At 38.3% G+C, this 16556-nt stretch overlaps 1 protein-coding gene across 1 annotated transcript in view; it reads left to right on the top strand.

The window, feature by feature from the left end:
• The window catches only part of UXS1 (UDP-glucuronate decarboxylase 1), a 58520-nt gene that overhangs the window by 25577 nt on the left and 16387 nt on the right, over positions 1 to 16556 (top strand). Inside the window, exons 6-9 of the mRNA XM_035558094.2 lie at positions 39 to 219; positions 6561 to 6665; positions 8122 to 8181; positions 9963 to 10084. Coding sequence (XP_035413987.1) covers positions 39 to 219; positions 6561 to 6665; positions 8122 to 8181; positions 9963 to 10084 — 468 coding nt within the window. The remainder of the gene's footprint in view (positions 1 to 38; positions 220 to 6560; positions 6666 to 8121; positions 8182 to 9962; positions 10085 to 16556) is intronic.

Genomic DNA, 16556 nt, shown 5'->3' with positions numbered 1-16556 from the left:
AAAAGAAAAAGAAATTTATACCAACTGTCCTAACGCAGATAACTGGAGGAGCAGGGTTTGTGGGTTCTCATCTTACTGACAAACTAATGATGGATGGCCATGAGGTTACAGTTGTGGACAACTTCTTTACGGGCAGGAAAAGAAATGTGGAGCACTGGATTGGTCATGAGAACTTCGAACTGATAAATCATGATGTCGTTGAGCCCCTGTACATTGAAGGTGAGTAGTTTCTACCTTGGTATTTGCTCTTGGATGTGCTTTACGCTGGTAAGCGTGTCTGTAAAGAAATTAACTTTGGGCACTGACTTCTGAATTGATCTGTTACCTGTATACTTTATTATTAGCCTGATTTCTGTGACTAGTGTGGGGTGAGAGGTTAAGAACACTTGCCTGTGAAATCAGTTCTTCCTTTCTGATTAGATGGGAGGAGGAAGTTTTCAATATTTCCTTCATGTGACTGATTTTGTGAGAAGACAGGATGCCAAAAGGTTAGTCTGTCTGTCCGTCCCATCCATTGCCCCATGTCCCTGTGTGCATGCACATGCTTACGCAGAATCTGGGTTCTGTGTCTCCTGAGCTGAGAAACTTAATTCAGGAGTGTGTAGTTACTGCAGACTGCATACATCTGCAACTGTGAATGGTCAGTTGAGAGGAACATAAGCTCTTTCACAGAGCAAGTCGACTTGCTTTTATTAGTTGCCTTACGTTTCTTCTATGGAAAATAGTGCTCCTAGTTTAGGTATGAGCATTCCACAGCTTGTGGAATAGGAAAATGACAGCATTAATTCCTGCAGTTTTCAACAAAAAATGAAGAAACAAAGATGTAGAAGTAACTCAACATCTAAACTTACTACAAGCCTCAAACTATTATGCCAAACTGTAAGATGACTTTAACACAGCTGTATTTAAAATATATGCATTTGTAGTCTTTTCTTTGGGAATATATCAGTGTATAGTGAGTCAATGGAAAAAGTTATTGTAACTCTGCTGGAGTTCTGGTGATTTTTTTCTCCCTTCCTTTAGACTTCTGTAGCAATGTAATTGTTCCATTTGTTAAAACAATGGATCTGGGGCTGTTTTTTTCCCCATTTATTACTTATGCTGTAGTCTAATGGGTCAGATTTCACAGGAGAAACCTCTAGTAATTGCATCTCTTGTACTGTTGCTAGAGATGAATTCCTGACAACACTACTGAAACAATTCTGCAAAGGTGTTCCTTCTCTGTTCTGACAATGCATTGCTTCAGTTACTGTCTGTTACTTTATTTCAAACTTTTGTTTCCACTGGTGGGATAATAGAACTAGGATATTATTGGCTCCAGGCGCTGTAGTTCAAACCTCAGCCAGATGGGCTTTCCTAATTCACCTATGTTACCTTCTTTCTAACTGATTACACTCAAGAACTTTTCAGATAGTTATCAGTTATCAGATGCTCAGTTACTGGGCACTAATGAATGTGAATTCTGAGATCCTTTTGCTACATGTCCCATTCTTTGTGTAATAAAGACGCATTAATTCTTCATGTTACAGTGATAACATGTTATAACATTATTCAGTAGGCAGTTTATTGAATTTCTTCTCATCCTCCAACAACATAAATTAAACCTAATGTGGCTAAATATTAAAATAGAATTGGCTAAAAAATAAGATAAAATTAACTTCAATATATCAGTATAGCAACTTGATAAATTGTTGTTCAAGTTTAAAAACAGTGCAGGGTTTGGTGTCAAGCATAGGAAAGGAGGGGAAAAAAAACAAGTTGAGGCAGTGAGGAATAGTTATTGTAACAGATTAAAAAGTCATCTCTTTTTATTCTGACATATGGATAAATACCTCTTATTTTAGTCCCTGGTAGTCTTTTTCACTTGGAAATAGAAATTGGAATGAGTGGGAAGTCTTGAAGGTTTTCAGCTGAAGAATTCCTATTTATACACTGTCCTGTATGAACAAGTTCATATACGGATGTTTAGCACTTGAATTCCAGAGAAAGTAATCGGTACTTTATTTTGGAAGGTGACCTCATTTCTCATCTAGAAAGAATAATGTCTGTGCTGTTGATATGGAAAGTGAATTTAGTTTCAAAATGTGTAGCTTTCATTAAATATCTTGATGAATTATTTAGCTGCATAGTGATGCTTACGTAGTATCTGTAAGTAATTATCTTTGATCCATGACACATGAGGCAGCACTCGGCATTCTTGGATCTTGATCTGGGCTGGCCAGACAGAGTGGTAAACCACCAAGATACATGCTTCATTTCTTAGCCCTGTGATAACTATTGTTAACTGTAGTGCTGAATGACTTTGTCTTCCTCCAGTAGAATTTTTGTTGCTGTAGTGCTTGGGGAAGGTGTCAGCAGAGAACTCACAAGGACCATGTAGTTTTCACTTGACCTTTTCAAGAAGAAAAGCAAAGGTGCTGAATTCTGTAATGAAAGTAGTTTAAGAATCTTGAAAGGCAGGAAATAATCAAAAACAAAATGTGGAAAGAAAATTTGTAAAGCTTTGCATAGTAGTTATGTGAACACTTTTATTGTACTTGAGTTGTGCGTTCATGAAGTACCTGGGATTTTTAGAGAGATTTTCTTTTCAGCCTGTTACATCAAGGTTTAAAAGGTTTAATCCACTAATAAATGTGTTGTGTTTTTTTTTAGTCCAAGATGACAACTGTCTTTTCTAAAGGGTTACATATAAAGAAAGGAGTCTTTTCTGTTATATTGAAAAAAAAAAGTATAGAAATCCACCTTTGTTTAATCTTTTACCTCTTATTCTTTATATTCCTTAATATTACAGATTTTACAAGATGTTTACTTGAAAGCACTGTGGATCATGTTCCTGTAAACTTTAGTGTAAAGAGACATAGCTGTTAGTTGGAGAACAGAAGAGAATGAATGTATGAGCTGGTATTACTGTGATCTATACACTTCTTGGTAACAGAATTGCATTAAAAACTACCCAATGAAATTTTAGATTAAATGTATATAGGACAGAAATAATGTACTTAATTAGTTTACACAGGGATTTGAGCATTAGTGCTGTCTTGTTTATACTCATCTTTGCACTAGGGTTGACTGTATGTCTGCAGAAAAAAAAAAGATTTAAATTTTTAAATGATTTCACTCATCCTCTGAAGTATATATTTCTGCTGTGAAAATATCATTTTACTTGCATAAATGGGGCAGAGGCAGCTGATTTCAATGTGAAGTTAAACGATACTAAGTCCTACCACAAACTGGGCATCTAAAAGCAATTGGTATTTCCATCCTCATGATTGAGGTCTGATTATCAGCTGCCTTTAGGTGCGTACACAGTAGCTATAGGAGTTGAACAAGAAAACATCAGACAGAAATGCATAGCCCATATCCTTCTCCCACTGGCTTTTCTTCTTCCTGCTTCCTCGACAGCCTTTGGAAGCCTTAAAACAAGCATACAAACAACTTCCTACAGCTAACTATAAATGGCTGGAAATACAAACTTGTTTTCTTAATGTTAACAATGAATCAGACGCGTCTGGTTAGAGCCATGTATTTACTGTACAAGCATCAGATGCAAAATGATTCTGTGGGGCTCTGATCTTAGACCACATTATTAAACCAGTGCCACCAACATACTTTTGCTACAGAATATTTTGTACTGGCTGGGGTTGTCATTCCTGCACTGTCTCCGGCGCTGTCGTCTGTTTAGTGACCGCCAACATATTCTGCCTCACCCTGAAGAGGCAAGGCAAAAAAATGACACTTTGAGGCTAAATCCAACACTGTCTTCCCAAATGTATGTTATATAAATATTAAAATCAATGAAAATTAAAAATTGTCACAAATTCAAGCATATAGTTGAACCGAAACAGATTAAGTTTCTAAAGGCTTTAATTGGAGTAAGTGCAGTTCCTGTTCACAATAGATTTCTGTTTTGTAAAGCTTTTATTCAGTTGACACACTTGTAACTAAGGCATTTCTATTTTGCAATGTCTTGCTTTGCTTGAAAAGAATCTGGTCTTTAGAAATTCGAAACTTGCCCTTTAAACTTCAGGTGTCACAAAGTAACTCAAGCTAACTCAGACCTTGTAAACACACCTTCTCCAGTTTAAGCCTTTCCTGGTCAATGTTTCTTTATTTTATCACTGGTCTGGTAAAGTGCTTGCCAAAATACTTCTTGCTGCTGCGTTCACAGTTGCTGACAGAGTTCTAGCACCAGATGTGAGTTACAAAAATCTTGCAGAACTTAACTGTTTTTTTGTTGTTGTTTGGTTGTGGTTTTTTGTTTGTTTGTTTTTATTCTTTTTTGGTCCATACCCATTTACTTAAAGCTTTGCATATTCTTTTACCCAGTCATTTTCGATTAATCGCACTGCGGTTTAATTGCAAAGCCATCTCAAGGCTTTGTAGCCACACAGTTGGATGTTGTAAAGCATTTACAGGTATGGAGGCAGGAAAGTATTTGATTCTCCTTTGACAGAATAGGGCTGGGCAGTAAGTTATGGGACTTCCATGCTTTTGAAGTGACGTTTTCCCTCCACAACAATTTCACCAAAACCTGCTGAAAAGATTTAGAAAGGGTTGTGAAGGAATAAGGTGGAGAGAAATAGCATCAAACTCAGGTGAGAGGTCAAGTCTTGTGGTGGCTTTAGTTGTCACTTGGTTTTGTTTCTCTGAGCCACCTCGTTGGAAGCAATGTGCGTGCTGCTGAGAGAGCAGCAGTGAACAGCTTCTCTGGGTGTTTCTTTCATAAGCTTTCAGTCTACACTTCTTTGGTATTGTGATGGTACTGTGCTGCAAGGAAGGGATGCTTACATTCTGAGACATGACTCGAGACATTCATGGATTTTGTTTGTATTCAGGGAGCACTGCATGTGGCAGACAGCATCCTAAAAACATCAGTAGCATTAGCAGTGCGGGTAGGACTTTGAATCAAGCCTGAAGTGGGAGCTCGCTGCCCCCCAGCACTTGCTGTGTCAGGCCACCTTTGGTTATTATTCTTGTTGCTGCTGGAAGCTGCATGCTGTGGAAAGTTCTCTTTTGGTACTGCACTGGATTTGCTAGTGAATGGAAATATTTTTTATTGACAGGAGAACAAATAGCTCTACTACATGAAGTTGTATTTTTCTCCGCTTCTTAATGTGAGAATAAGTCCTCACCATTGTGACTACATTTGCCAAAATACCATCCTTCTAGTTCTCTGGTCTGTTTTGCAGTCTTGTAGGCAGCTGATCACCTGTAGATATTAAAGTCTGTAGACCAAAAAAACATGGCAACATAAACATATTTGGGGGTTGGAGTTAGATGATCTTTAAGGTCCCTTCCAACCCGAACCATTCTACAATTCTGTGAGAACTGATTATATTTTGTGGTACCAGCTTGAAAAAAATGAGTGCTTTACTGCTGGCTCCTCTTTAAACAAAAAAAACAAACCTTTCCTTTTGTAACACAAAAGGAATTATTTACCTTTTTTCCATCCTCCGTTCTAATTCTTACTTCACTTCTTGACTACTTTTCTTGGATGACCTTGGTAGAGGACTTATTTTTCTTTCTTAAGCATCACTATCTCTCGCTTGATCATAGTGTTGGCATTTGCTTATCCATGTTCTCTCTCTTTTAAGTAGCACTAACTAACTGTGATTCATGTTACATAGAAGACACAGATGCTTTTATATTTACATTAACTGTGTTATGAAAAGCTTGCTGACTGAGGTTTGTTGAATATTGGGTACTGTTCGTATGAACAAGTCCAGTTTTTATTTCTTCGTTTTTATTATAATAGACCTCTCACCCCTGTAATATCTCCAACCTTGTGTTCTTATTTTCAGCAGTGAAATTTGCAGCCTGGTGTAGTGAAGCTGGTCTCAGGTTTAGGAGATTTGCCTAAGACTTCCATCATTATCTATGTTAATCACATACTAACGTAATCTAAATGTAATGTAATCTAAAATCCTGTGTTATCCGTAGTACAGCATAGAACACTTGTGGAACAAATGCAGTGGATAATGGAAAATGGAAAAAATTAAATGCCCATATCTTGGCATGTCCCTCACTGTTACTATTAAAATACAAATGTGATACTAATTCCAATGATATTTCACTGACAAGTGGCTTACAAAAAAAAATTTATTTTTCCCCAGAATTTCCTCATAGTATTAAAAAATGTTTCTGCTGTCTTTGTTTGGGATTCCATGTGAAAAAAAAAAAATTATTCTGAAGTTGGTAGTCACTCAAAAACTTAAGAATAAAAAAATAATGCATTCACTTTTGCAGCTTTTAAATGTTACTGAAGTACTCATTGCTAAAATTTGTACAAGTGAAAAATCTCAACAGACTTCTGTTTTTTGTGTCAACGGTGTTGATATGCATTATATGTTAGTTATTGTTTTACTAAAAATTAAGTCTTGATGTGGTACAACAGGTTTGCAAACACATTGTATGTAGGTAGCAACATATGAAATGCTGAGTTCCAATGTAAGGAAAGGCAGAAAGAAGTACTTGTATCTCAACTGTAATGTTTTCTCATTTAATATATCACACGGAAAAATAATAATGTTTTCTTTTCTCCCCTCTCTGGCTTTCTGTAGTGGACCAGATCTATCATCTAGCATCTCCTGCTTCTCCTCCCAATTACATGTACAATCCTATAAAGACATTAAAGACCAACACTATTGGGACATTAAACATGCTGGGTAAGTGGAAATCTTTTTTTCTTCTTACTTAACATTGTTACATTAATATAACCTGTACATTGGTATTAAGGGGAGGATGAAACATGAGTCAAACATGGTAAAAATTTGCTTCTTTAAGAAAACATATTTTTTCCCTCTTTGAAGACTTGTGCTTTTCCTTTAAATGTATCTACAAATGAATTCATGGTCTGAATTTTTGGGTAGACCTGTGTGGTGCCAGGAGTTGGACTCAATGATCCTTATAGGTCCCTTCCAACTTGGGATATTCTGCGATTCTATAAACCCTGACAACAAGCAAGCTCAGCTAACAAAGCGACAGAACTTCATGCCTGTAACTTGGCTATGGAGTAATACCTGTGCCGTAATTATAGAAAGTGCAGTTAAGAGCGTGGGATTTTTATAGTGAAGTTATGCCAGTAACTGCACTCCTCACCTTGGTGGCTGCAGAACAATCCCACATTGGCCATGAGTGACTGGGCCTTTCCACCACAGCAAAGGTTGAAGTAGGTGGAAATGCAATTGGTCTGTAAACCCCAAACTTAAGAGCACTTCTCCCTCTTGTGCACTCACTCCTTGGCTAGCAAATACTGAAAGGACATTTAATATCTAGCTTCATACTAGATAATTGCAAGGCAAAATTTTCAGCTTTCTCTGTTGGTTTTGATGCTGGGAATGGGCCTGTAAAAAGAAGGCATCAAGCCTTTGCTACTTTTTCCTCCCATCTTTAGTCTATTTGGCATGTATTGCAACTTGAACTGGCTGTCGGTGATCCTGAGAGCGAGACAAAAAAGACTGCTGGGCCCTAGCCCATCTCACATTTGATATGCTAGTGGGTACAATTAAGATAATTAAATGATTTAGATGCTATGTGGTATTGGACAGTTGTACAGCATAGATGAAAGTATCTTTGGCCATGCCAACTTGAAGGCCATAAGGGCATTGAAATGGAAGGCAGAGTAATCTGAATAGCTGGGTAAGATCACCCAGGCTCTTTAATGGAACAGTAATTATTAAAAATAAAAATAGAGGGAAACTGATAGTTTTTGTTCTATAACATGTTATTCTGTATAAGATTCTTTATGCAGCCTAACTTTCAATTTCATTAATCATGGTACAGTATGTTATTGCTAGATTCTGATTTCATATTTGGAATGGTTTATGCTTCCTTGGCCTTTATTTAGGTGTGATATACTAAGTTCTTGGATCTTAGCTTGGTGTAACATTTAGTTAACCAGAACTGAACGCATCACATGTGGATGTTTTACTGTTTCTCAAGTCTCCTAGCTTGAGATTGGAAGCTGCAGATGTGATTTACAGCTAGATTTATCTAGTGAGAGAAATTGAATTCTCTTTAAAAACAATGCAAATTGGGATCACAATAAAGCAGTTAACATGATTGAAAGATTCCCGTACTTGCTCAAATTATGTTCTTCTTTCTTTGTTTCCCAAAATCTAGGATTAGCCAAACGTGTTGGAGCACGGCTGCTACTGGCCTCTACATCAGAGGTGTATGGAGGTAAGAAAGATTAAAAAAAAAAAAAATTAGAGCTCTTGAGATGCAAATACTGAAGGGTACTTACAGATCTTTTGATGAATGATAGATATTTATCACTGTCTTAGTTTGAATTCTTTATCAGATTAAGTTATCAGTTTAAAATGTAGGCATGAGTACTTGCTTTAAATATCTCTAGTAAGAGCAGTGGAGGAAGGCTTGGACTGCTGTTTGCAATTTTCATATGTCTTTGTTTATGGCTCTTTTTCAAAGGGGCTTGTAGGGGAATTTTTTAGTGTTGAACCCTAATTAAGATCCAGATGCCATAATAAAAACTTGTGAAGAAAGATCATTTGAGTAGCAAACCTGCATTTCTTTTCCCAGTGTACTTACAAATTGTATTCTTATGATTCAGCAGTAGTCCTAGTGCAAAAGACAAGGGCATAAACTTCAATCTGAGAAAACAATGATTGTGCATGCATGCTCTTGCAGTGTTTCTTAAAATTTAATATTCAGCAATGGTATCATATCTCTTCTTCTTCCTTTTCCTATCACTAAGAAGTAAAGTAGCGAGAGAATTACTGATAGAACAGCTAGTTGGATTCAACAAAAATCTTTGATAATTTCTTGCACCATACAACGGACTCTATGCCTAACAGAGAAACTTCCTGCTGTTGTGAACTCCTGCTTAATGGCTAATAGCAGTGTTGCAAGGGTAGTGGAGATACACAAGCACAGGCACCTGCTCAACGTTAGTAGTTGTGGCTTTAAAAAATAACCAAGCAAACAAAAAGTACTCATCTCTGTAACAAGATGCAAAGATGCAGTGCAGATTTTGGGGGGAAAAAGAGCAGAAGGACAAAGAACATACCTCAAGGTGTACACTTATGGTGGAATAACTTCAGTCAAGAAGAATCGAAGCATACACCCAAGCAAGAGATCAGAACTGAAGAGAATCAGAACTGACCATCATTGTTTGAGTTTTCTTTTTGACAAAATGGCCTCCAGCACTTGAAAGTTCAGTAGTAATGCATGCAAACTTCAAACCCAGTAAAAAGGGTAAGTCAGTGTAGATAGCAAAGTGGGGAAATGGAACAAAGTGAGTGTATTGTTTCAAATATGTAGAGCCTACAGGCAGACACACACTGGGAGCCTCCCAGGGCACTCTTGTTTGGTTGTTTGTTTTTTTGTAATTGACTCCTACACTGGATCTAATTAGAGGATTGTCTAGCCTGATTGTGGCCAGTGATGGCTAGTAAAAAAGTGCTTAGGATAAATCAGAAGAAACATAGCATGTACACTGTGATATATCACCCTACTCTTTCTTTAGGAAATGCAATATTTCTCAGTCTTGCCAATTTTTTGTTTCTTGTGTTTTCTCTTATTTTATAAAACTTGAAGTCGCTTTGCTTTATTTATTTGCAAATTCAGTAAAAAATTCTCTCTGTACAACCTATAATGTTTTCATGGAATTCTCTAGGGTCTTATTTGTGCCTTTGAGGTGGGTAATCTTTGCATAGAAGAGTTAAATTTAACCCTCTGTTCTCATTCTTCTATCGGAAAGCACAGGGCTGTTGTTTGCTTATGCTTGGTTATCTTACTAGAGTCTTGCATGTTCTATAATTGTCATTTTTCATGGTTCTAGTGAATACACTTTTGATGAGTTATGTTGAAACTTAATATTTTTGTAATGTATAGTTCAGAGAGAATCTGTTACTGTCTAACATCAGTGATCCACCAGAAGATTCATTATATATAATCACCTGTTTGATAGAAGATCATTTAAGGTGTTTTTTCCTCCATAGATCCTGAAGTTCACCCTCAAAATGAGGATTACTGGGGCCACGTGAATCCAATAGGTCCAAGAGCCTGCTACGATGAAGGAAAGCGTGTTGCAGAGACCATGTGCTATGCATACATGAAGCAGGTATTAAATTTGTATCACATTTTGTGGATTTTCTATAATAATGAAGACCACATGTATGGCAAAACTGCAGTATATATATTTAGGGGTAGGAGAGCAAAAGAAAATGTCTTGAGTAGGAATGTTCATCCTGTGGCTACAAAATCTGTTTTTTCTTTAATGCAGAAGTTTTATTGTTCCCATATTCTGTTATTTCAGATGAGCAGTGTTCTTCAAGAAAATGTGCTTTAGTCTTCTTGATAGACTTATGTCTCTCAGTATAATAGTTTTTAGACAGATTAAACTAAGATGACCTTACTAATTTGAGAGCCAGATAAGAGTTGCTCTAAGTTGGTCTTGTGCTGAAATGCTTTGCTGAATAGGGCAGTTACTGATAAACGTGGGACGTTTAGTGAGCATAATTGAAATCAGAATATATGGGTAAAAATTAGGAAGTTCTTTGGGTACACATATAAGAGCAATATATTCTAAATTGCTTTAGAAATGCCTTAAAAATAGGTAGGTATTAATATAGCCCCTAATGAAAGATACGAATACTCAGTTATGTAAGACATTTTTTCAGCCAAATGCAGTAACACGAGGATTAAAATGAAGTTTAAAATATATTTTTGAAATGACACATGGCAATTTCCCTAGATTTCATAATCAACAAGTAGAAACTCCTAACTAACTAACCCAGCATTGATTCTTTCCATGCGTGTGAATCTTATTTAATTGCTATTCTACTGCTCTCTGGGAGACTATTCAATTAGAAAATGTGGCACGTTAAAGAAAACCGTACCCCTGTTTCATGGTGTTTGCAGCTTTAATATACAAAGGTAAAAATCAATCAAACATAGTATATTCTTTAGAATTCTAAACCTTTAATTAAGAAAATTCTAAGTGCTGTTAAAAAACAAAAACGCACCTTGAAGACAGAATTAAACTTAAAAGCGAAGACTTTAAGAGTGGTATTTTAGTACAGAGGATGTAGCAATTTTCACTTAACTCTTCAGCCAGACAAAAGGAAATTCTGAAGGTTCATGTCTACTTTGTTCTGTTTTAAATCATTAAACATTTTAAAATATAAAATCAAAGTACAATGTGGTTGTACTGCTTGTGTTCAGAATGATGTCTTCTATATTTCACTGTAGAAAAATGTTCCTCATGGGCTTGGAAATGATGGATATAACAGTTTTTAACGAGAAATTCTTGTTCAGTAGGGTACTGAATTTTCTGCAAGTTTGTGGTACGCATGTTCTTGTAGAAGGGCAAGACTGTAGGCCATTTATAAAACCATGGGCCTTGCATCTTAAAGCCACAGGATTAGCAATGATACTATCCCAAAAGTTCTATTCAGGATTTACAAAGAGTTATAAAGGTTTGTAAAGTGGAACTGCGGTGCGCACACACATGAATTGAAAACTCATGACATAAGTTCTCTATCCTGTGGGTAGCTCTGAGAGAGGTACCATGTGCTTTATTATAGATTAGGAGTCTGCCCAAACTTGTCACACCTGCTGAATATTCTGAAATATTTTTGAGTTTTTTCTTTTTTTTAGATAATACACTGTTACCAGTAGTGGAAATATTATCCTTTGCTAGTGGAAAGGTCTGACTTCTACTATGAAAATGAGTATTCTGCTTTTTTGGGGGAGGGGTGTCAGGTAGGTGTGTCCTAGCACAAAACAATCATATATACAGGATTTCAGGATAAAATATGGATGGGGGAGAGGCCGGGGGAAGTTTAAGCACATAATATTGCGGTGTAAATTTTGTGCTTCGTTCAGGAGTTGTCATTCAGTGTGCATTTAACTTTTTAAAAAAATACGATTAGAATTATGGATCTGCCTGGAAGTCCAAAATTCATGAATGCTCCAACTCTGTGACTTAAATACTAGTCAGAATCTGACACTATCTGCATGGCAGTAATCTGGTACATTTGCTTAAACATGTAAATACAAACTCGTACCATTTAAAACGCTTAGCATATTAAGGGTGTTTTGTGAACTAGATTTAATATCTCTTCTTATATTATTCATATGGTAGGAAATTCTCCAGATCTGAAGCTATACTTCAGCTCACTGTGGAGTTGTGCAGGAAAAATTTTAATAATCTTCCACTTGTTTCATCTTTTTTTTTGCATATTGACTGCAACTTTACAAGCTTCAGTGGCAACAAGTGGACTTAGCTTACAAGATATGATGATAGTTTCCAAATTGCCTTAGAATAACTTAGAATTCCAATTAAGAATTCCATCAAATGCCCTCCTCAGAGTATAGAGTGAACTGAGTCATGATAACCAAATATTAAGTATTACCTTATTTAAGTGGACAAGGGTTATGGTCTACTTTATAGAATACTCTAATCAGGACTGTGAAGGTTCAAGAAGAAAAAGGCAAACTAGAGGTAAAGTTTGTTTTAGTAATGTGAGAGGATAACGCACACAAACTGATGTTGACATCAGTTAATTATGGAAGTGCATTGCAATTGCAACCCTAGGGTGATTTCCTGTAGTATATTGAGTTGCACTTTTTTCTCTAATCTTTAATTCACAAAATGAGTTGGTTTTAGTAATCATAAAAAGCCTTGATGTGAAATGCAGGGGTAATGAAAACTGTTGATTGAATTGCAACTGAAAAGGCAATCAATAGTGAATAACCATGTAGTTATTGAGTAATTAGATAGAAAACACGTAGCTGTGTTGGAATAAAGCAGTTCTCTTCTAAATGTCTTCTGGGAGTTTATCCTACATTCTCTAATTATTGCTAGCTATTTTCTTTCCTTGATGCTCATTATAGATTTTTTTAAGCATTCAGCATTCTTTTTTTATGTTGCTATATGAAGTTTGCTAGCAGTTTGCTTAAGAAAACAATGCAGAATTGATGATTTTGTGGAAGAATGGAGTTGGATTTACAGGAACTTGTGGTTCTGTCAGCATGAGGGGAGAAGAGAACCATAGAACCATAGAATCATTAAGGTTGGAAAAGACCTTCAAGATCATCTGGTCCAACCATCACCCCACTACCAATGTCACCCACTAAACAGTGTCCCTAAGCACCACGTCCAACCTTTCCGTGAACACAGAAGGGATGCCACCTCTCACCCAAGGGCTGAGGGGAAGGGAAAGAAGCACTCACACAACCGCTGAAAATTGGCAAGAGTTCTTTATTGCCGGGACACCTTGCAGGTAAGCCTGCAGGATGTCCGTGGTGTTTGGCGGCTCCAAGCTAATGCTTGGGGTGGAGCCTGGGCGACAAGTAGGGAGCTCGCCAGGCACTGCTGCGATGCTGTTTGTGCGCTCGGATGGCAGGTAGCAAAGACGTGCCGGGGTAGTTCCAGGTCTGCTCTGGCCGAGGTGGATCCACTTCCATTGCCTCCTCCACATCTCCTGGTGGATCCATCTCCATGGGCTCCACGGCGTTTGGCAGAAGGACAAGCCAGTCCTTGCCCGGGACTGCCCACACGGGATGCCTTCCATTTGGAATGTTTTCAGGCCAGGGTGCCGAACCAGGGGGTCGTCCAGTTCCACACTGAGGTCCCATGCCACTGTGTGGTTGATTTCCATCCATGGGTTCGACGTTGCAGTCTCTTTTACGGCCGTGGCTGGGTCCCACACTGTGCTCTGGACGATAGGCACACCACTGCTCCACGCAGCTCTCTGCCTGCCACTCCTGTCTTTGCCCCACGCCACCGTGGTGCCATTGGGAAGGCGCAGGCCCCCTGTCGCTGTGTGGCTGAGGGGGCGGTCTGTTCCCCGCGTCGCTGCGGTGCCACTGGTACCGCCTGTAAGTGTCTGTGGGCTGGGTGCCAGAGGTCCCTCGAGAGGTCCCTCGAGCACTGCTGTCTGTTGTGCTGCAGGCGCTTTCCCTCTGCCCACGACACTTCTTCTCGCTAGGTGCGCTCCTTCTCAGTGCTTCGTTGGACTGCATAGCTGTCCTCTCACACCGAGGAGGCCTGCCGCTCGCCTTGCTGCTTCAGCTCTTCTTCCTGCCACACAAGTTGGCTGTCAGAGTGCCTAGAAGCTCAGCGAATGGTGGGCCATCTGCACGAGTCCTGTTTTATAGGGCCCAGAGCAAAGGCAGGGCAGTGGTGGCCACTGTGACTTCAACAAGCCTCTGTGATGGAGTGGTGCACGCGTGGCCACAGGTGGCTGTGTTGGGAGTGGCCTGGAAGATGCCCTCATGTGGCAGAAGGAGGAGGGTTGTGGGGGCTGAGGGCCCCTTTTCTGGGGCTGGCTCCCCTGGGCCATTTGGCTTGCCAGAGAGAAAGGCTGCCCCTCAGCCACAGAAAGAGAAATCATTGCATATCATCAGGTCAACAGTTAAAAGCTCAGAGAATAGTCCTTTAGTACCACAGATGATGGTTACTGGTGATTGTATGCTAGGCCAAAACTAAACTGTAGTGATAAATAATATCATGGATCTCTTTACCTTTTTAGAAGCCGTGCAGAGAAGTTTCACATGCAGGAATACTAGTGAGGCAGAGGTTGGAGCAGTAGTCTATAAGGTGATGCAGGCAATCAGCCACCTCAGGCACTGCCTCTAGGAAAGAAGGAAATGTAGGAAAGAAGACATGAAATGCTACAGCTATTCTCACTGCTGACAGACCCCTGAAGTGCAGGTGTCATCACTACAGCTAGTGTCCTGATATTCTATACCAAGTCAATGAAATTCATGAAGAAAAAAAATCCACAATTCCTTTCCTTTGCAAAGTTTGAGAGGTCACACACTCACAGTTGTATTAATATTCTCAATAAGCACAGCAGTTCCTTTGAAAATTTCAAGTACTGTTAGTTGGTTGCTTTTATCTTCTTTATTAACTGACTGCATTTTGAAAGAAGAAACAGTGCTGCTTTCAACCATTGTAACTGAGTGATTCACAAATATGCTTTTATACTTTGGAAAAGAGAAACCACAGATAATCGTAATTTTCCTATGCTCCAGTGAAGTCAAGTAGTGCAAACCAATACTTTAGAGATTAAATAATGCTAAGATTTTGTTGTTTGTTTATGTCACCATCTTACATTCCTTCTGGTCATCCATTGTTAACATCCACTGAGGAGAAGTGAGGTGAAAAAGGGGAGAAGAACCATGTCATGGCTGAAGCAGTATCATAAAGATGCAGCCTGGCCTCTCATGGGATCATTAGTAGTAGGGAACCCCTCTGTAAGCAGAGAGTTTCATTGTTAGAATATGTTTCTAAATCATATTAGTCCATCTGAGTTGTCAGAACTTTGTTACACAAACAGCATATATACAATAGGAGTTTTTTTCTGTCAGTGCAACAACACCATTTTTCCAGATTACACAAAAATAAAGCAGGAAAAAATTGTCTGGTCTTCTTGCTCCTGTTCACACAAAATGGCTTCAATAGTGCTGTAGTATCCTTATTGTTTGTATGTGCTCTTTGCTGTTAACAATTACAAAATAACTTTGTGCCATAGACAAGGTCAAAGCCATGGACTAAACAAATACAAAGCAGTTTCCTAAGAAAAGTCGGAATGCTTTTTGTGGTCTCTGTGCTCAAAGTTTGTGGTTTTTTTCCTTTCCTTTCCCTTCCCTGCTGTGCTATAAGAAGTCCCATTTTCTGATTTCCTTCAAGTAATTGGAGAACTTAGTCCTTTGTTCCTGCTATTGTTGCACTGTTGTGCAAACTGAACTTTGAAGTCAGGAAAACTTTAAGCTTTTTATTATTATTAATTTTCATAGATCTATTCACATCAATAGGTTTAGTGAGCGTTTGAATAAGAATAGATCAGTAGAAGCATTCATCTTTTGGTGCGAACTGTGTTGTTTCTGATGTTTTTCTTCAATTTGGTACACCTCTTTTTTTTTCTATAAGATGCATCTTCCACATTCAGTCACTATTGCTCTGAAACCATGGACAAGGCATTGCCTTTTACCTGTAACTGTCCTTGTCATACTAATTCATGAACATAGCTTTGCAGAACTCTCCATGAAGCAGAAAACTAAAATTAAGTTGTTTGGAATATGTACTGTTACTTGTTTGCAGGTATTTCTGACCCTTACTGGAAGCTGTGTTAAAGCTCTCATTCACTGGATTTTATTTCACTGTTTATGTTAACTGTTTCTTTACATTCCAAAGCCATGCTGTTCAGTAAAATACTAAAGTTAAAATCCTTGTCTGAAGGGAATATGCTAAATAAATAAATGCACTTAAATGGGTACACATCTCTTCCCAGTGGCAATATCTCCCATCCAAATGTTGTTAGAACAGACCTGTGTCTACGTTGACCATATACACTACATACAAAAGGCATGCAAACTGAGGCAAATGCTAAAATGTATCAGGGAAATAAAAAATAATGATATGAAGAGACCTTGAAGTGATGCAGTAGCTTCTCTAGTCTGGGAAGTGATTTATAAGCATGGCAATATTCAACCATACTGAAGGTGTGCCTTGGTTGTGTTTGAGTCAGACAATTGTGATTGCCCTTCCTAGCTCGTCTAGGAGCTTACCATTTATTAAATTC

The sequence above is a fragment of the Cygnus atratus genome, chromosome 1, assembly GCF_013377495.2.
Source record: "Cygnus atratus isolate AKBS03 ecotype Queensland, Australia chromosome 1, CAtr_DNAZoo_HiC_assembly, whole genome shotgun sequence".
In the NCBI taxonomy this organism is placed as follows: Eukaryota; Metazoa; Chordata; class Aves; order Anseriformes; family Anatidae; genus Cygnus; species Cygnus atratus.
The sequence above is the reverse complement of the archived record's forward strand: the minus strand, read 5'-3'. Positions and strand labels throughout refer to the sequence as shown.